This window comes from Microcaecilia unicolor, chromosome 9 (assembly GCF_901765095.1).
Source record: "Microcaecilia unicolor chromosome 9, aMicUni1.1, whole genome shotgun sequence".
Classification (NCBI taxonomy): domain Eukaryota; kingdom Metazoa; phylum Chordata; class Amphibia; order Gymnophiona; family Siphonopidae; genus Microcaecilia; species Microcaecilia unicolor.
This window is the reverse complement of record NC_044039.1, coordinates 138,768,782-138,789,875: the sequence shown is the minus strand read 5'-3', so window position 1 is coordinate 138,789,875 and position 21,094 is coordinate 138,768,782. Positions and strand designations below refer to the sequence as shown.

At 44.7% G+C, this 21,094-nt stretch overlaps 1 protein-coding gene across 1 annotated transcript in view; it reads left to right on the top strand.

Annotated features, from left to right (window-relative positions):
* CDAN1 (codanin 1) overlaps nucleotides 1-21,094 on the top strand; it is a 270,195-nt gene that overhangs the window by 238,055 nt on the left and 11,046 nt on the right. The window contains exon 27 of the mRNA XM_030214355.1: nucleotides 1,634-1,741. Within this exon, the coding sequence (XP_030070215.1) occupies nucleotides 1,634-1,741 (108 nt within the window). The remainder of the gene's footprint in view (nucleotides 1-1,633; nucleotides 1,742-21,094) is intronic.

The window sequence follows — 21,094 nt, the reverse complement described above, 5'->3', positions numbered from 1 at the left end:
CGAAAACCATTGGTAACACATTACGACATAACGGATTGCAATCCTGCAGTGCCCGCAAGGTCCCCCTGCTCCGGAAGGCACATGTGACGGCCCGTCTGAAGTTTGCCAGTGAACACCTGGATGATGCCGAGAGTGATTGGGAGAAGGTGCTGTGGTCAGATGAGACAAAAATTGAGCTCTTTGGCAAGAACTCAACTCGCCGTGTTTGGAGGAAGAGAAATGCTGCCTATGACCCAAAGAACACCGTCCCCACTGTCAAGCATGGAGGTGGAAATGTTATGTTTTGGGGGTGTTTCTCTGCTAAGGGCACAGGACTACTTCACCGCATCAATGGGAGAATGGATGGGGCCATGTACCGTACAATTCTGAGTGACAACCTCCTTCCCTCCGCCAGGGCCTTAAAAATGGGTCGTGGCTGGGTCTTCCAGCACGACAATGACCCAAAACATACAGCCAAGGCAACAAAGGAGTGGCTCAGGAAGAAGCACATTAGGGTCATGGAGTGGCCTAGCCAGTCACCAGACCTTAATCCCATTGAAAACTTATGGAGGGAGCTGAAGCTGCGAGTTGCCAAGCGACAGCCCAGAACTCTTAATGATTTAGAGATGATCTGCAAAGAGGAGTGGACCAAAATTCCTCCTGACATGTGTGCAAACCTCATCATCAACTACAGAAGACGTCTGACCGCTGTGCTTGCCAACAAGGGTTTTGCCACCAAGTATTAGGTCTTGTTTGCCAGAGGGATTAAATACTTATTTCCCTCTGCAGAATGCAAATAAATTCATATACTTTCCACAATGTGATTTTCCGGATTTAATTTGTGATGTGCTATCTCTCACTGTTACCAATAACCTACCCTTCAATTATGGGCTGCTCATGTCTTTGTCAGTGGGCAAACTTACAAAATCAGCAAGGGATCAAATACTTATTTCCACCACTGTATATGAGCCTTTATGAATTCATGAAAATAGAATGATTTTAAAAAATAGTGTGCCTTTTGATAGGACAAGCATAACTGTTAGTAGTTAAATGTAAGATGGATTTAAAATATTAGTGTACATTGGTCAAGAAGTTATAGGTAGGATATAGATATTTGCTTAACCAGGCCTGCATTTTAAGGTGTATGGGTTCAAATTCATTTTAGATCTTAAAAAAAATAACTTTGATCTGTTTGGTTACTAAAGTAACAGCTGTGCTGCAGGCCAAGATAGTCTAGTTAAGTTGCATTAGTCGTAATGAAACAGGGATAAAGGACTATAAAAAATTTGTTGACCATGCCATAATTTTAGATATTTGAAATAAATAATTTCAAAGGTGCTGCAAAGAGCATATCGGGGCTCATTTTCAAAGCACTTAGACTTACAAAGTTCCATTGGTTACTATGTGACTTTGTAAATCTAAGCGCTTTGTAAATATGCCTGCCTCTCTGTATCCTTATTTAAGATGTTAGCACATGTATGAATAAATATATGTTTAAATTGACTTGATGTTCCGTACTCAATTTCTAGAGAAGTGTATAGAAACACAAAAAATGACAACAGGTAAAGGCCACATGGCCTATCCAGTTTGCCCTTCAATATGTATGATATTCTCTGGCTTATGAAACCTGACTCACCCTGTTTATATTCTACAGTGGGATTTGTTCATTTTCATGCTCCATGGTCTTATTGAATATGGAATCATGGAATATACCCAGATAGACCAGTACTTGCATAGCCTACAAGAATTCCATTGGTCTCCTGTAAGTATTTGCAGTCTGTTTTCCAATGATGGTTGCTTTTCAGGTTTTTATATTTTAATCTCTTTGTAGAGAATTAACCCATTTTCTTTTAGTTATGTGGGTCAACAGACATGGCAGAGGAGGGAGCTTCAGAGAAGTTAGTGTCTCTTGCTTTGGAGTATCTGATCAGTGAGATGTGAGGGCAGGTTTGCTTGTGCCACTACTCAGGGAGGCACGCTGTCTTTAGGGTATGCTCTTTAGTCATGCTTGAAGTCTCATTTCCTGCAACTGTTTTGGACCACCCCTTCCTGTGAACTTCACAGCTATTTTTCTTTGCAGATGGTGTCGGAGGTAGAGCCTTTGTGCTCTTTCATGGGGCCACCTTGTGTGGTTGGTCAGCAGGTAGATGAACCTGTAGTCCATCCCAGCTCTGGGGGGGGGGGGGGCTGAATCTTCCTCTCAGTTTCCTACTTCTTGGTCCTGAGCAGTCTGGGAGCAGAGAGTTCTGGATGGTTCTTTAATCTGCCTGATCTCTGGCCATGCAGAACAGATATTGGCATGGCCTTTTTGGTGCTTGACTCCCCCTCTCCCCCTTTTTTTTATTATTGTTGTCTTGGAGCCTGGTTGCCTTCCATTGTTTTTGCTGGGGATCTTAGACTTGCAAGACCACAGACCGCTCTCTGTGGGCCCATGTCTCCTGGTCCAGAATGGTTTGGTGACAGTGGCCTTGCCTATATAGTCTGATTCTCAGACCAGAAGTAGGGTATTTGGACTGAATTGCAGGTTCTCAGTTTGGACCTGCTGCTTGGTCGATCATATCAGGGCTGCACATAGGCAGCTAGGGTGAAGTAGTGATTTTTGTTTCAAACATATATAAACCAAAGGTCATTAGCTCCGAATCGTCACCTTATATGTATTCCTTTCTGCTGAAACTTAATATTTCTCCTCCTGTTTTTTGCCTCCTGGTTTGTGTTTCTTCCCCTCTTTCACTGGCATCTTACATAAGTACGTAAGTGTTGCCATTCTGGGACAGACCTAAGGTCCATCAAGTCCAGTATCCTGTTCCCAACAGTGGCCAATCCAGGTCACAAGGACCTGGCAAGGTCCCAAAACAGTACAATACTTATTATACTGCTTATCCCTGAAATAAGCAGTGGATTTTCCCAAGTCCATTTTAATAATGGCTTATGGACTCTTACTTTAGGAAACTATCCAAACCTTTTTTAAACCCCGCTAAGCTAACAGCTTTTACCACATTCTCTGGCAACGAATTCGAGTTTAATTACACGTTGAGTGAAGAAATATTTTCTTAGATTTGTTTTAAATGTACTACTTTGTAGCTTAATTGCGTGCCCCCTAGTCCTAGTATTTTTGGAAAGAGTAAACAGCGATTCTCCGAGGACAAGCAGGCTGCTTGTTCTCACTGATGGGTGACGTCCACGGCAGCCCCTCCAATCGGAAACTTCACTAGCAAAGGCCTTTGCTAGTCCTCGCGCGTCCATGCGCACCGCGCATGCGCGGCCGTCTTCCCGCCCGAACCGGCTCGTGTTCGTCAGTCTTCTTTTGTCCGCGCTCGGTACGGTCGTGTTTTCGCCGTGTCGGGCCCCGCAAAGTCGACCTCGCGCGTTCGTCGTGTGTTTTCGAAAAGAGAAAAATTATTATCCATTCTGTGTGGGAAAAGACTCTTGGTCTTTTCTTCCCCCGCTATTTTCAGCTTTTCGCCCCGGTAAGTTTTCTTTCGTCGTCGGGGTAGGCCGCTTTTAGGCCTCGGGTCGAAGTTTTTCTTCCCCTTGTTTTTTCGGTGCCTTTTCCGCCATTTTGACTTTTGATCTCGCCGGCGTGATTTTTCCGCCCATGACATCGAAGTCTACCAGCGGCTTCAAGAAGTGCACCCAGTGCGCCCGGGTCATCTCGCTCACTGACAGGCACGCGTCGTGTCTTCAGTGCTTGGGGGCTGGGCACCGCCCGCAGGCCTGTAGTCTGTGTTCCCTTTTGCAAAAGCGGACTCAGGTAGCGAGATTGGCCCAGTGGAACGTTTTGTTCTCGGGCTCTTCGTCGGCATCGGCACCGGGGGTATCGAGTGCATCGACGTCTTCAGCGTCCAGAGCTTCATCCTCGGCCGCCAGTGCATCGAGGCATCGGCCCTCTGCATCGGCGCTGAGACATCGGATAGCTGCATCGACGTCGGTGGTACCGGGACCTCGTCTGCTGATGTCGTCGGACGGTGGTGCTTCGTCTGGAGTGCAGGTGAGGGCTGTCCATTCCCCTGCTGGTGGCGGTGAGCCTTCGGGTGGGTCTCCCCCTACCCTGAGGGCTCCTGCGGTACAGCCCCCCCGAGACCGACCTCCTTCGGCCTCGGCCCCGAGGAAGCGACGACTGGATTCTACGTCCTCCTCGTCGGTGCCGGGAAGCTCCGGTGACATGCTTCGTTCCAAGAAATTGAAGAAGCATCGTCATCGGTCTCCTTCCCGGGTCGGCACCGAGAGCTCTGGGTCACCGAGGGAGTCGGCACCCAGCAGGCATCGGCACCGAGAGGACCGCTCACCCTCTGTTCAGGAGGTGTCGATGCGCTCCACTCTGGACAGCCCGGAACAGCCTCCACGCCCGGAACAGGTTCTGACGTTGACGCCTGCATCGACCTCCATGCCTTTCTCTGCAGCCGCTCTGAACGAGAGCCTCCGGGCCGTTCTCCCAGAGATTCTGGGAGAGCTGTTGCGCCCTACCCCTCTGGTACCGGCGGTGCTTGCGCCACCGGTACCGTCGAGCGTGGCGCCGGCTGGCCCATCGCCCGAGGTGAGGTCTCCAGCGTCGGTGCCACGTGCGGTACCGGCTGCCGTCGCCTCCCAGGAAGGCTCCCCGACTACGTCGGCGGAGGGAGCTTCGCCGATGCGGGCGAGGGAGTCTACCTCTCGACGCCCCCATCGTGGACGTGGCTCCACAGAGTCGAGTCGGGCACGGTTGCAGACACAGGTCCGTGAACTTGTGTCTGACACCGAGGGTGAGGCCTCGTGGGAAGAGGAAGAAGACCCCAGATATTTCTCTGACGAGGAGTCTGAGGGTCTTCCTTCCGATTCCACTCCCTCTCCTGAGAGACAGCTTTCTCCTCCCGAGAGTCTGTCTTTTGCTTCCTTTGTCCGGGAGATGTCTACGGCCATCCCCTTCCCGGTGGTTGTGGAGGACGAGCCCAGGGCTGAAATGTTTGAGCTCCTGGACTATCCTTCTCCACCTAAGGAAGCGTCCACTGTACCCATGCACCATGTCCTAAAAAAGACATTGCTGGCGAACTGGACCAAGCCTTTAACTAATCCCCACATCCCCAAGAAGATCGAGTCCCAGTACCGGATCCATGGGGACCCAGATCTGATGCGCACTCAGTTGCCTCATGATTCTGGAGTTGTGGATCTGGCCCTAAAGAAGGCTAAGAGTTCTAGGGAGCATGCTTCGGCGCCCCCGGGCAAGGACTCTAGAACCTTAGACTCCTTTGGGAGGAAGGCCTACCATTCCTCTATGCTCGTGGCCAAAATTCAGTCCTACCAGCTCTACACGAGCATACACATGCGGAACAATGGCGGGCTTGGTTGATGCGCTCCCCCCTGAGCAAGCCAAGCCTTTTCAGGAGGTGGTCAGGCAGCTGAAGGCGTGCAGAAAATTCCTGGCCAGAGGGGTGTATGACACCTTTGATGTTGCGTCCAGGGCCGCTGCTCAAGGTATGGTGATGCGCAGGCTCTCATGGCTGCGTGCCTCCGACCTGGAGAATAGAATCCAGCAGCGGATTGCGGACTCGCCTTGCCGTGCGGATAACATTTTTGGAGAGAAAGTCGAACAGGTGGTAGAGCAGCTCCACCAGCGGGACACCGCATTCGACAAGTTCTCCCGCCGGCAGCCTTCAGCCTCTACCTCTACAGGTAGAAGATTTTTTGGGGGAAGGAAGACTGTTCCCTACTCTTCTGGCAAGCGTAGGTACAACCCTCCTTCTCGACAGCCTGCGGCCCAGGCTAAGCCCCAGCGCACTCGCTCTCGTCAGCAGCGTGCGCCTCAGCAAGGCCCCTCGGCTCCCCAGCAAAAGCAAGGGACGAGCTTTTGACTGGCTCCAGCAGAGCATAGCCGACATCCAAGTGTCAGTGCCGGGCGACCTGCCAGTCGGAGGGAGGTTGAAAGCTTTTCACCAAAGGTGGCCTCTCATAACCTCCGATCAGTGGGTTCTCCAAATAGTCCGGCAAGGATACACCCTCAATTTGGCCTCAAAACCTCCAAATTGTCCACCGGGAGCTCAGTCTTACAGCTTCCAGCACAAGCAGGTACTTGCAGAGGAACTCTCCGCCCTTCTCAGCGCCAATGCGGTCGAGCCCGTGCCATCCGGGCAAGAAGGGCTGGGATTCTATTCCAGGTACTTCCTTGTGGAAAAGAAAACAGGGGGGATGCGTCCCATCCTAGACCTAAGGGCCCTGAACAAATATCTGGTCAAAGAAAAGTTCAGGATGCTTTCCCTGGGCACCCTCCTTCTCATGATTCAGGAAAACGATTGGCTATGCTCTCTGGACTTGAAGGATGCCTACACACACATCCCGATACTGCCAGCTCACAGACAGTATCTGCGATTTCAGCTGGGCACACGTCACTTCCAGTACTGTGTGCTACCCTTTGGGCTCGCCTCTGCGCCCAGGGTGTTCACAAAGTGCTTGGCTGTAGTAGCAGCGGCACTTCGCAGGCTGGGGGTGCACGTGTTCCCATATCTCGACGATTGGCTGGTGAAGAACACATCCGAGGCAGGAGCCCTGCAGTCCATGCAGATGACTATTCGCCTCCTGGAGCTACTGGGGTTTGTGATAAATTATCCAAAGTCCCATCTTCTCCCAGTGCAGAGACTCGAATTCATAGGAGCTCTGCTGGATTCTCGGACGGCTCGCGCCTATCTCCCAGAGACGAGAGCCAACAACTTGTTGTCCCTCGTCTCGCGGGTGCGAGCGTCCCAGCAGATCACAGCTCGGCATGTTGAGATTGCTAGGCCACATGGCCTCCACAGTCCATGTGACTCCCATGGCCCGCCTTCACATGAGATCTGCTCAATGGACCCTAGCTTCCCAGTGGTTCCAGGCTGCTGGGGATCTAGAAGACGTAATCCACCTGTCCACGAGTTTTCGCGAATCCCTGTATTGGTGGACGATTTGGTCCAATCTGACTCTGGGAGGTCCCTTCCAAATTCCTCAGCCTCAAAAAGTGCTGACCACGGATGCGCCTCTCCTGGGGTGGGGAGCTCATGTCGATGGGCTTCACACCCAAGGAAGCTGGTCCCTCCAGGAACGCGATCTGCAGATCAATCTTCTGGAGTTACGAGCGATCTGGAACGCTCTGAAGGCTTTCAGAGATCGGCTGTCCCATCAAATTATCCAAATTCAGACAGACAACCAGGTTGCCATGTACTACGTCAACAAGCAGGGGGGCACCGGATCTCGCCCCCTGTGTCAGGAAGCCGTCAGCATGTGGCTCTGGGCTCGCCGTCACGGCATGGTGCTCCAAGCCACATATCTGGCAGGCGTAAACAACAGTCTGGCCGACAGGTTGAGCAGGATTATGCAACCTCACAAGTGGTCGCTCAATTCCCGTGTAGTGCGACAGATCTTCCAGGTGTGGGGCACCCCCTTGGTAGATCTCTTCGCATCTCGAGCCAACCACAAAGTCCCTCAGTTCTGTTCCAGGCTTCAGGCCCACGGCAGACTGGCATCGGATGCCTTCCTCCTGGACTGGGGGGAGGGTCTGCTGTATGCTTATCCTCCCATACCTCTGGTGGGGAAGACTTTGTTGAAACTCAAGCAAGACCAAGGCACCATGATTCTGATTGCTCCTTTTTGGCCGCGTCAGATCTGGTTCCCTCTTCTTCTGGAGTTGTCCTCCGAAGAACCGTGGAGATTGGAGTGTTTTCCGACCCTCATCACGCAGGACGAAGGGGCGCTTCTGCATCCCAACCTCCGGTCCCTGGCTCTCACGGCCTGGATGTTGAGAGCGTAGACTTTGCCTCTTTGGGTCTGTCAGAGGGTGTCTCCCGTATCTTGCTTGCTTCCAGGAAAGATTCCACCAAGAGGAGTTACTTCTTTCTGTGGAGGAGGTTTGCCGTCTGGTGTGACAGCAAGGCCCTAGATCCTCGCTCTTGTCCTACACAGACCTTGCTTGAATACCTTCTGCACTTGTCTGAGTCTGGTCTCAAGACCAACTCTGTAAGGGTTCACCTTAGTGCAATCAGTGCATACCATTACCGTGTGGAAGGTAAGCCGATCTCAGGACAGCCTTTAGTTGTTCGCTTCATGAGAGGTTTGCTTTTGTCAAAGCCCCCTGTCAAGCCTCCTCCAGTGTCATGGGATCTCAATGTCGTTCTCACCCAGCTGATGAAACCTCCTTTTGAGCCACTGAATTCCTGCCATCTGAAGTACTTGACCTGGAAGGTCATTTTCTTGGTGGCAGTTACTTCAGCTCGTAGAGTCAGTGAGCTTCAGGCCCTTGTAGCCCAGGCCCCTTACACCAAGTTTCATCATAACAGAGTAGTCCTCCGCACTCACCCTAAGTTACCGAAGGTGGTGTCGGAGTTCCATCTGAACCAGTCAATTGTCTTGCCAACATTTTTTCCCCGTCCTCATTCCTGCCCTGCTGAACGTCAGCTGCACACATTGGACTGCAAGAGAGCATTGGCCTTCTACCTGGAGCGGACACAGCCCAACAGACAGTCCGCCCAATTGTTTGTTTCTTTTGATCCCAATAGGAGGGGAGTGGCTGTGGGGAAATGCACCATATCCAATTGGCTAGCAGATTGCATTTCCTTCACTTACGCCCAGGCTGGGCTGGCTCTTGAGGGTCATGTCACGGCTCATAATGTTAGAGCCATGGCAGCGTCGGTAGCCCACTTGAAGTCAGCCTCTATTGAAGAAATTTGCAAAGCTGCGACGTGGTCATCTGTCCACACATTCACATCTCATTACTGCCTGCAGCAGGATACCCGACGCGACAGTCGGTTCGGGCAGTCAGTTCTTCAGAACCTGTTTGGGCTTTAGGATCCAACTCCACCCCCCGAGGGCCCTGTTTGTTCTGTTCCAGGCTGCACTCTCAGTTAGTTGGTAAATTTTTTAGGTCAATCTCAGTTATGTCCTCGCCGTTGCGAGGCCCAATTGACCATGGTTGTTGTTTTGAGTGAGCCTGGGGGCTAGGGATACCCCATCAGTGAGAACAAGCAGCCTGCTTGTCCTCGGAGAAAGCGAATGCTACATACCTGTAGAAGGTATTCTCCGAGGACAGCAGGCTGATTGTTCTCACAAACCCGCCCGCCTCCCCTTTGGAGTTGTGTCTTCCCTTGCTTTGTTTTGCTACTTATGGGACTGACAAACACGAGCCGGTTCGGGCGGGAAGATGGCCGCGCATGCGCGGTGCGCATGGACGCGCGAGGACTAGCAAAGGCCTTTGCTAGTGAAGTTTCCGATTGGAGGGGCTGCCGTGGACGTCACCCATCAGTGAGAACAATCAGCCTGCTGTCCTCGGAGAATACCTTCTACAGGTATGTAGCATTCGCTTTCACGTCTACCCGTTCCACACCACTCATTATTTTATATACCTCGCTGCCTGGCCCCCACTCTTTGGAGTTGCCTTTTCCTTATGCTGTGAAGGATCTGCGAAGAAGTTCAAGATCACGCTGAAGACCTGGTTCTTTGAGAAGATTTATAAATAGTCCTGGCCGCAGTTTTTCTGTTTTTGCATTTTTGGGGAACTTACTTGTCCTATGCTCCATCTTCTTCTCTCCTATGTTTTGCTATTGGTTGTGTAAAGGAAACATTTTTATTGTGCTATGTTACTCCTCCCCTTTGTTTTCCTCTTTGATGAACTTTGAGTGTTATGGTTCATGGTTTGTGCTATATCTGTTTAACGTGATTTGATTTTGTACACTGCCCAGAAGCCTTTGCAGGTGGCAGTGTATCAAAAGTCACAAAATAAGTTTAAATATTCAGGATCAGTGTATGAGGTGAGGTCCAGTACGTGCCCAGGCAAATAACTGACTGTAATTAGAGAGTAGACTAAGGATTCTAACACTGATGATGTTATCTACCTGGGAACAAATGACCTGGCCAATAATACCACACTTATAGCACGGAGAGCTTTCCAGGAGCTGGGGGAGGGATTAAATCCTTTGGTACAGACTAGCTTTTTCTGAAGTGCTACCTACCTATGGAAATGGAGAATAAAGTTTGTGAAATTCTGAGAATTCCAATAAGTGGTTCCAAAGCCTGGTGTCATCAAGAAGGTTTTGAGTACATAGGAGAATGAGGCAATATATGGAAAAACAAGACTATACTATAGTAATAGGCTGTATCTCACGTGGCAGGAAAAAGAATCTTTGGTGAAAAATTCAGACAATATGTTTCTAGGCATTTAAAATAGAAGATGGGGGATGTGTATGGAAGCATGTCACTTCAGGTAGTCACCCTAGCAAAAGAAAAGATGTGACAGTATGAAGAAAACAATTTCAACAACAATCTTAACAATTCCCTTCGTAGCATCACAGTAGAAGATGAGACTATATAAAAGATGAGACTGCGAATTAAATTTAGCTAGAATCAATGACCACAGACGTTCGCAGTCTAAGCAACAAAGTTCATAATCTGCAAGCCCTGATGTTAGATCACTTTAAATAATCAATATGTGCTTCCAAGTTGGAGGCTCTACAACTAACAACAACCAATGTCCAGGGCTCAGTAAATGAAGAGAGAGATGTGGCTGGCAAAAGCACAAGAGAAGAACAAATGGCTAGAAATGTAAGGAGGAGTGACAAGAATTTTTTCAGGTATATTAGTGAAAAGAGGAAGGCTAAAAATGGAATTGTAACATAATAACATACATAGTAACATAGTAAATGATGGCAGATAAAGACCTGATCGGTCCATCCAGTCTGCCCAACAAGATAAACTCATTTTACATAGTATGTAAAGCGAAGTTACTTACCTGTAGCAGGTATTCTCCGAGGACAGCAGGCTGAGACTGAAAGATGCTGTGGACTGCTGTGTGGAAAACGATGAGGAAAAAAGCAAGCGTGCTAAACAAATATTTCTGCTCTTTGTTCATGGAAGAAGATACTGAAGGATGACCACAATTGGCTGACAAAGGTATATATGAGAATCGAGTAGATATCATACCATTCATGGAAGAAAGTTTTATGAACTTGAAAAAGTGAAGGAGAACAAAGCCATGGGACTAGACGGGATCTATCTCAGGCTATTGAGAGAACTCAGAGAGGTTCTAGCAGGCCCCCTTAAAGATTTGTTTAATATTCTTTGGAGACGGGAGAGATTTTGCAGGATTGGAGAAGAGTGGATGTGACAGAGGAGTAGTGGGAAACTACAGGCCGGTAAGCCTTACTTCGGTCTTTGGAAAAGTAATGGAAGCACTGCTAAAGGAAAGGATAGTGAGTTTCCTGGAATCCAGTGGGTTATAAGATCCAAGGCAACATGGTTTTTACCAAAGTTAAATTGTGCCAAACTAATCCGATTGAATTCTTTGACTTGGTGGTGGCTCTTGAATAAACTTGACAGGCTGAAGTTAGGACCCAAAGTGGTGAACTGGATTAGAAACTGGTTGATGGACAGACACCAGAAAGTAGTGGTTAATGGAATTCACTCGGAGGAAGGAAAGGTGCCTTAACAATCAGGGCTGGGGCTGATTTTATTCAATATATTTGTGAGCAATATTGCCAAAGTGTTAAAAGGTGAGGTTTGCCTTTTTGCGGATGATACCAAGATTTGCAACAGAGTAGACTCCCCAGAGGGAGTAGACAACATGAAAAGGGATCTGCAAAAGTTACTAGAATGATCTAATGTCTGGCAGTTAAAATTTAATGCAAAGAAGTGTAGAGTGATGCACTTGTGGAGTAGAAATCCAAGGGAGCTGTATGTGCTAGGAGGTGAAAGGCTGATTTGCACCGACAGGAAGAGGAACCTTGGGATGATAGTGTCTGAGAATCTGAAGGTGACAAAACAGTGTGACAAGGTGGTGGCTGTAGCCAGAAGGATGCTAGGCTACATTGAGAGAGGCATAATCAGCAGAAGAAAGGAGATGTTGATGTCCCTATGCAAATCAGTGGTAAGGCCCCAGTTGAAGTATTGTGTTCCATTTTAGATGCCGTATCTTGCTAAGGATGTAAAAAGACTTGAAGAAGTTCAGAGGAAGGTGTCACGTCTGTGGTCGTGATCCCTCTCAGACTTACCTTATTTCTGGGGGGTCAGCTTCTGAGCTGGCTTCTGTCTGTCCTTTCTGAGTTAGTTCTGTCTCTGTGTGCTGGCTGCTTCCAGCATGGCTCTAATTACTCCACTATATTGCACCTGTGTGTGTTGAGCCTCTCTATGCTTCAGTATGCTTTCTGCCTGCTTCTTGGTTTGTGCTCCCCTTGCCCTCTGGTGATCAGAACCGATGGCTGCCATAGACTGTATTGCTGTCCCTACCCGTTCCAGGCTTCAGCCCAGTCCGGTCCGGATCGTCCAGGCTGCCGGACTTGTCTTTCTTGTTTGTGCCTGAACAGCACCCGTAGTTGCCTTGAGATTGCTGCAGCTTGAGCCTCAGGTGCTGATGGGCTTTATTAATAACCTAGAAACTTCTGTGTTTGCCTTTGCATCGTCTAAGGTCCCTGGTATGTTGGTGTGCTCTGTGCACTTCTGCCTAGTCCAGTTTTATTCTGAGTTCTTGCCTGGTTCTTGTTTGTGTGTAGTTAGCTTTGGTTTTATTGTTTAGTTCCTAGTCTTGTTTATGGTCTGCATTTCCTTGTCTTGTGTCTGTGTTCTTTATTAGTGGCTGCTTGGCAGCTTTTAGTCCTGACTCCCTCCTGTCTGTGTTTCTGCCTTAGTGGCTGCCTGGCAGCTTGTAGGCTTGACTCTGTGTGTGTTTCCTGCTGGTATCCAGTTCCAGTCCGGTAAGTCCTGCCAGCCACCTGCACCTAGGGGCTCAACTCCTGGGGAAGGGTGGTCAAGTGCAGGTGAAGCCTTGCTCCAGTCCAAGTTGTTTTTTTATTTACCGCTTCTTATAGACCTCTTTCTGACTCCGTCACACGGGGGACTAAAGGTACTTATTTCATATATCAGGTTCTGTATAGTTTCTCTAACCTCCATTGTCACCCAATCACAAGGTCTATTCTGGGGTGGCATTAGGAGCCGTAATTGAAAACTAATTCCCATAATTACTGCTTTCTGTTTGTTTTCTGGATCTAGATATACTCTGGGCCATTTATATTCCCACATAAATCTTATTAAACATCTGTCTAAGTTTCTGCAAAGACTGAGTGTCACTTGTATATGATCTACCTTGTAGGCTAAATGTAAGGTAAAGAGAAGATAGAATCAATAAAAATAAAGACAGAGATAGGTTTAGATAGATAGATACATTTTATTTCTTACCCAAACACAGGTCTTCAAGTTGATACAAATACAGACATCAGATTCTGGTTTCAGCCGCACAGGGCTTCGCCGTCTGACAGAAGCTTTGGAGAGGACTCTCAAACTAAGCCAAAATCTGCCATCTTTTATACTCTATCCTCTCCATAGAAGTGAATGGTGAGAAACCTTGCTCCTAATCTTTCTCACTTTCTGAGATCATACTTTCCCATGCGATCTGCTGTCGGATGTGCCCACCTCCTTCCGTTCTCAGCTACTGCTAATTATCAACATGTTTTGGGAAGCGTTGAGATAACAGTTTCACATCTTCCGGCTGCAATACTTTTCATACCTTTCTCATGAACTCTGTATTACCTCTGTATCATTGTATACCAAAACTAATAAGCTCCATTTTATTCATCTGATCTTTCATTACAGGTGCTATATTTGATTTAAAAATTGTACCAATTTGTGTCAGAAGTCATTATTCAGACCTGCTTTTTGCAGATTCTCAAATATTAAATCATTTACTTGTTGTTTGGCCTAGTCAGTACTTTTTCAGTTGTTTTTAGGCTGCATAGCTTTACCCATCACTATTCCAGTGGTAGCCTTAAAGCTAGGCCATATATTAACATTCCCCTCTTCACCCTATCCCATAGGGTGACACCAGGGTTAACGTACCTTGGTACCATCCATTCCAGAAGGTATTCTATGAGGCCATAAAATTATCTGAGTCTTAAGATCAACTGGTACAATTTGTTTAGTTTTCGGTTGAGACTTACTCAAACCTGTAGCGAGAAATGTTTTTATGAATGGGACTAATCCATGAGCTCATTTACAAAATCCCATGAAATATAGGTATGCGGGTAATAGCAATGTATCTGTAGCATAGTGCATGGGGAGATAATCCAATGTATCTGTCTCAGTGGTCCTTGGAAGGAATAATGGTTTTGATTAAGCATTGTTATGGGCTCAACAAATATGTGATTAGTATTCAGATTGCAGGCTGTTGTAGGTATTCAGAATCCTTAAACAGGTCGGGATTCCTGGACCTTACTAGTACTCATCATTGGCATCCAATCATGAGCACTAATAAGTGGATAGCAAGTATGAGGTTGCCTCATACAGCAAAAATGGTCAATCCTAGGAAAATTTATATTAACCAAGGTCATGCATGGATCTTGACATATGCATAATGACCTGGAAGTATGGGAAGCATTGTATATATCCGTTACCCCTCTTGGAGCTTAGTCAAACCTACAGAAAGACATGCAGCTCAAGTAAGCCTACACCAAAGTTAAACAATTGCATAACAGGTTGATACTAACAGAGTTTACATCTACATTATGATATCAGAGCCAGTATTAGGGTTTGATGTTACCCTTGTATCTGAGCAATATCAACTTCAATTTAAATTACATAAACAGAAATGACGGGGAAACTCGTGGAAAAACAATTAGAACAATTAAAGGAAATAATAGGAAAATAAAAATAAAACCTTATCAATATCTAGACAGGACTGCTGCTAAACTGAAAATAAAACATAATATGAATCTATAATGTCCATAAACAGCAACAGTAGTTCTCAAATTAAGTATCAGTTCAAAAGTTTCTTTCATCGAACATGGTCGAGGCGGTGGAAGTGTTGAAGAATCTGGACGGAGTTCTGGAAGATCCAACAGGGCTGGGTTTTCAGGCTGGCTTGCTGAAGGAAGGGATCTAACATCATTTGGGCCAGGATAGATCTTGAAGATGTACTTGTGGTGTACAAATTGGGATCTTTCCATGTCTTTATTCTACCATCAACTTAAAATTAAATAAAAAAAAATTGGAATTGGGATTTGGAATTGGGATTTGGAATTGGGATTTGCATAATATATCCCCACTTCTGGCTTGCATAATGTGCGAGACAGATTGGTAATTTTTAGAAAGACATGATCAAATAACAAAGGTAAAGTATATGGAACAAAAGAGAAAAACAATTAAAATTTAGAGATGATGGTAAATGTTCAATTATTGATGTATGGAGGGCAATGCGTCGCCATTTATCGCCAATAGATATGGAATCTTCACCTACGATGACTACCATTCACCAAGGGTTGAGCCCTCAGCTGCAGGAGGCCAGCAGGACTTACGAGCTAGATGATTCAGAAGGAAGGGTAGAGGCCAAAGCTTTGTGTAACTCCAGCAAGTGGAGAGCCTATCTCTTTTGCTCATGGACCAATTGATGCATCTGTAATGTCTCGTTTCTCACACCAGGTAATGTTGGGGTCTGTGCATCTGTCTTTTAATTTTGCGATTCTTTGCTGCAACATAGCCTTCAGATCAGATACATTATCGGGTAGCTCTTCTTTGCTAGCAGTCGTCTCCTCCATCTGGGGAAAGGCAAAACTTAAACAGTAGTGCAATTTATGTGGTTAAGTTATTGAATGAAGTCATAATGCTAGGAGGAGGGTCGTGGGTATAAATGGGGGCCAGGAAAGAGGCTTGGTAAGAAACAAAGCACCTTGAAGGGTGTAAGACAAAAATAGGCTTAAAAAAAAATAAAATATGATACATCTGAATTCAAATAGCAATGCAAGAAAAAGGTTCCTCAAAAAAGACAAATGGAAGAAAAAACATTAAAAAGTGCAGCTACTTGATTAGTGATTGACCTTCACATAGAGTTTAAGTAACCCTTTTCAATCAGACAAAGAAGTAGGAAGAAGCATATCGCTTCAAGACAAATCCACCACGCGGCAAGAGTTAGTTGAAGCAAGGTGTTAGTTAAATACACAAAGCATGAATTCCAGGACCGTTGCACCCAAATAATCTACACCAGTTTGTCTCACAATCACTCGCAGTGAAAGACAGACAGATAAAAAAAGCAATAGTTGGGGTTATTGTGATTACCTGTTGTAAATAGAAAGGAATTAAAAAGTGGAGTGCATAATTTTCCTTATTCATGTCCGAAAGCTTCACCAATTCTCTGTTCAAGAATACTACAAATTGTATGATCAGCGCAAAATGCTCCCCCAAATGGCCAGTTCAAGGGAATATTTCTTGCATTCATTCCATATAATGGTTATTAAATATTTCTTCTTTCTTAGACAAGGAAATAATGAAAAGCTTTCAGATGTCACACATATCATAGAGAGATTTCAAAAATGAAGGCTTTATATTCATAAAAAACTAAAGAAGTAAATGTCACATCAATTTAAACAGCTTAATAGTTAAAGCAGAAAACATTTTAACAATGAGCAATATACAGCTTTTATTTAAAAGGGATCTCGTATAAAGTAAAATGGCATAAATAAGTCAGTTCAGGTATATATATAAAAATAGACATAAAATGAATATCCTCTGGGGATCGCTCACCCCTGCAGTTGATAAGGACTCCCCAGGGAAGGTATGCATAGAAACAACTAAATAACTTGCTGACTCAGTTAGGTCATTTGTATGGTACCATAAATATACACTTGCAATGAAATCTCGAAAAATATAAGATAAAGACATGTCACCTGTAATATAAACAGAAACATCACACCAATACATATACAGAGAAATGTTTTTATGGATACTAAATGAGGAGCTGAGTAGTATAAGTAACTGAGAGCAACAAAATCAAATCAGGTTCGGGGTAACGCCTAGTCATTATGGGGTGGATAATATAGATCCTTAGGTCTGTGGTCACTGCGGACGGCGTTGATCCGGGTTCCACAAAGGGAAAGATTGCCGTTCTGGGGGATTTAGGCGGAGCTGTCTTGCAACTCTATGGGACGGCGGCTGAGAACACTGAGCTGCATAATGACCAAATTGTTGGCAACGATAACACTGAACATCTATATAACGATCAGGTCGTATATTAGTGATGGGTGGGCCTTTTTCAGGTTGAGACCGGCGGCCACGATTATCAGGGTAATCATTTCTACAGTCTTGGCGGCGTGGGTTGTCTATCGAGGGGAGGTCACTCGGTCGCCTGCGGTCTCTCTGTGGCTGTCGTATCTGTAGCCGCGAGACATGTAGCGATGGGGAGTCTGAAGGAGGTTGACGGTTTTGTCTATGAGCAAAGTGCCAGCATGGACATTCCATGGCGCAATGTCCCAATTGGAAACAAAGGTTGCACTGTACTTCAGCTCGGTGGCTGGGAGTAGGCTGAGAGCGACAATCCCGGCACTGATTGTTAGCACTAGGACCATTGAATTTATGTGGAATGGGTGAATCGGCTCTTGCAGGGGGCCGTCTACTAGGTCGTGGATTAAGATTGACCTCACCAGGTATCAATAACGATGTCAGATCGACAGTGTCTGGGATCACGTAATCAGTGATAGTCGATACCCATCTACTGAGAATCTGATAGTGGAAATGACGGGTGGAATCGGGTGTGTATATGTAAATAAAATTTAATAACCTTTGCAAAGTTTTGGTATTAAAAGTGCCCTTACGGGGCCACGAGAGTCCAGGCTGAAACTTATTCCAGGAATGCCATATTTGGCAAAACTTTATAAGGTTTATGCGGTCTCCTGGGAAGTGATTTATCACTCTTTCAAGAGGCAGCATAATGAATTGGGTACCAGAACTCGGGTATGATAGAACACCGATATCTGGGTTGTGTCAAATAATATTGGCAAATTTAGTCTTATAAAACACTTATATCACTACTATCTGTTACTATAAGTATATCCAAGGGGGCCAGATATACCAGTTACGCAAAATCAAACACCTCACTAGAGGACACCTTAAAACAGGTGTATATTCCAAAATCTATATTTTTAGTTACTGTCACCCCAACCACGGTTAACCTGCCTATGGCAGATATTAGTCCCAATATGGGGTGTTTTACCGCAATTCCAGCTAGTACCAGTAATTGTCAATTGTTCTAACGTATTGCAAGATATAAAAATATAAAAGGTATAGAGTATAGGGAATTGGAGTAAAAATTTCCCAATTTTAAATTACAAAATGTAAACAAGGACCTGGCAATAATCTCCAGCCTGGAACAGCAGAGCTTGGCATCAAGTCTGTATATTTACGTATATGAGGGACGAACTGTAGGGCACCTTAAGGGCGGCAGCCGATTCTGACGACTTTAAAGATCCAGCTGCGAAATAAAAATAAAGTGTACATATTATATGGTAAAAACTGGGCCTACTTAATTGGTAATGTAAGGCAGAAAATAAACTGTAAAGTTATGTTGGGAGTTGTGTATGGAAACAAAATGTAGATATTAAACAAGACAGGAAACTACAACATACTATAATAAGAGTAACAGGGGATAACCATATCTGTTACTGACCTGTAACATGCTATAGAAAAATGAACTAGATTAATAATATATATATATTGATCAGACCTAGACCCTGGTACAAGGTTTGTGGTTCAAAAGGCAGCTTCAGGGATAACAGGGAGACCTAGAAATGATAATGTGCTAACAGTTTATAAAAACATGCGATGAATATCCTGATAGTAGAACATGCAGAGACATAACACAATCATACTCACGCATCTGGTAATGTTCTCCAACATAGGGACCCAAAAATAAAAATTACTAATGGGCGGAAAGCTCAATGCTTTTGCCGCAGATTAAATTAACAGACAAATGACAGTCACAAAGAGGAAAGAAGAGTTTAAGAAAAATGTACAAAAAGTAAATGGTGTCAGCTATTATGTATCTATACTACTCTAATAAAAGAAAACTGTTCCCCAGGGTAGGCTTCTACAATTAGGATTCTGCTCTACTAGCTGCCAAGATGCAGCTCCATTGGCCATGATTCGCTCCAATGGTAGAACCCTCAAAGGAGGGGAGACTACTACCCCTGAAAGTGTTCAGGAAGCTGCGAAATTAGTTCCCTGAACTCGGAGAACAGACACCCTATGGATTTTCGCTGGTTAGGAAGATTCTGCTCTATTCAAATGAAGATTCTGCTCAATTCAACTACCCTCCATAGGATATTTTAATATACACCTAACAATTTTGAATGAAGAGTCTGCTCAATTCAACTGAAGATTCCGCTCTATTCATCAAACCGAAATACACGTAATAATTTAGAATTGCCCGAGTCAACCTGTATACAATCTCAACTAATGTCTTAGGCGTCCCTGTATTGCCACAGCGATCATCTATACAGGTAACCCATAGGTGGGCAATAATTCCGAAACCGCAGGCCACTCCGAAAATGGAATGGAAGTCTGCTCCTACAAATTGAGATACCGTCATCCATTGAAGGGTCGATGGATGTAAGCCCCCAGGCATCGGTATCAAACCCAATAGTTATAACGTGACACTGGTATATAAGAAAACAATAAAAGTATAGTATGTCCCAGGAAAAAGCCCCTGAAAATTACTATAGAAGTGGTAGAAAAATAGAGAGAAAAACGAAATATTCCAAGGCACAGTCATAAAAAAGTCATTAGTTGGAACACATTACCAGAACTAAAAATGCCAAAGACATCACTTGTCATGCAGCAATGGAAAATAGAATTTTCTAGCCAACAAGCCAGTGAAAGGAAACACCGATTTCAACAAAAGGCAAGAAAATGTATATTAACAAAGACATTATAACATGTGTAGCCCTAGAATAAATGAAATAAAGTTAAATACATATTAAATGCTTTTGGGGCGGGTACTGGATAGGTTGGAAGTAGCATCTAAACGGGAAAACATAAGAGAAGCATATAATTCAATAAATGGTCAAACAGGACGCCAAAATCGTGGTGCAAAGATGACAAGTTAATACCTATAAATATGACAAATTACACTCAGAAAAGGAACATAATAAATAAAATAAACCCGAATGCAATGGCAGGAAGCTTTTGTGGCTAAACAGGTGAAAGGGAAAAAACAAATTAAAACATGTGATTCTTACACCAAGAACTTCTAATGATTCGGCATAAAACATACATACTAGTCAGTGACTGAAATGGTATGTCTAAATGATGACAAACAGAACAGCTGCAGCATTAGAAGGAAAGATAAGGTTGGGTTATAAAGAACCAACAGGAAATAACTTGAGATGTGAAGCAACGCTGTATTATCATGGCAAAAAGGTAAAACTTATTTTATATGCATATCTATTAAGGTAAAAGTAAAGGAATGCTTCTATATAGTACATAATACTTCTACTATCATATAAGTTATACAAGGGATTATCTAGCTCTTAATGTAACAATAAACCACTGTAATTTTATGTGACTTTCTGTGTTGGATCCCGGTTTACAATGCTGTCGAGTAAAAACAGAAAATTTGTTATAAAGACTTACACAATTTAATACATTATAGAACCATATTATTTAAAAGTGATTGTCATTCTTAGAACGTGGAAATATTCATCAAGAAATATTATAACCTAGCTCATTATTACAAGTGTTTAAAATAAGCCAGGACGAAAATCACAATGCAAGCGAGGAAGTGTAGTATTTCTTATAGATAACGTTATAATATAGTCCTTAAAATGGGACTTAAATATGAGGACAATTTATAATTCTGATAATCTATAATACTGTTCAAAAAATCAATGTTTCCTGAAGATAAGCAGGCTTGTATTAAACTAAGACCTCCTCACATCTAGCGCAGTATAACACAAACAGTAAAATAGATAGTGCAAACAATAGAAGTTGATGGGCGGGGATAGCATAACCCCTAGCTTATAACGGGAGCAGGATATAATCTATATAGCCTCAAGTTTACAGTATATAACATATTGAATCAAGCAGTCCAAGGAGACAATGCTTAATGATTACCAACAGCACAGGCTCAGCAGTTGAGGGAAGGGGGGGTGAAAAGTTATCGTTTTATTCAAAGGCAGTACTGTGAAAAAGATTCCGTTTCAGCATGGCTAGTACAGGAAGTCAGTACAATCTGCGTCTGGAAACTACAGCTTTTAATATAATTTAGCAATAATATTGTAAAGACTTTGAGAAAAACCAAAACATATTCCAAAAATCAAGGATATATACAGAAAATTATTATAAGGATTTAATGTTGATGTAGGTGTTATAGGAAAAG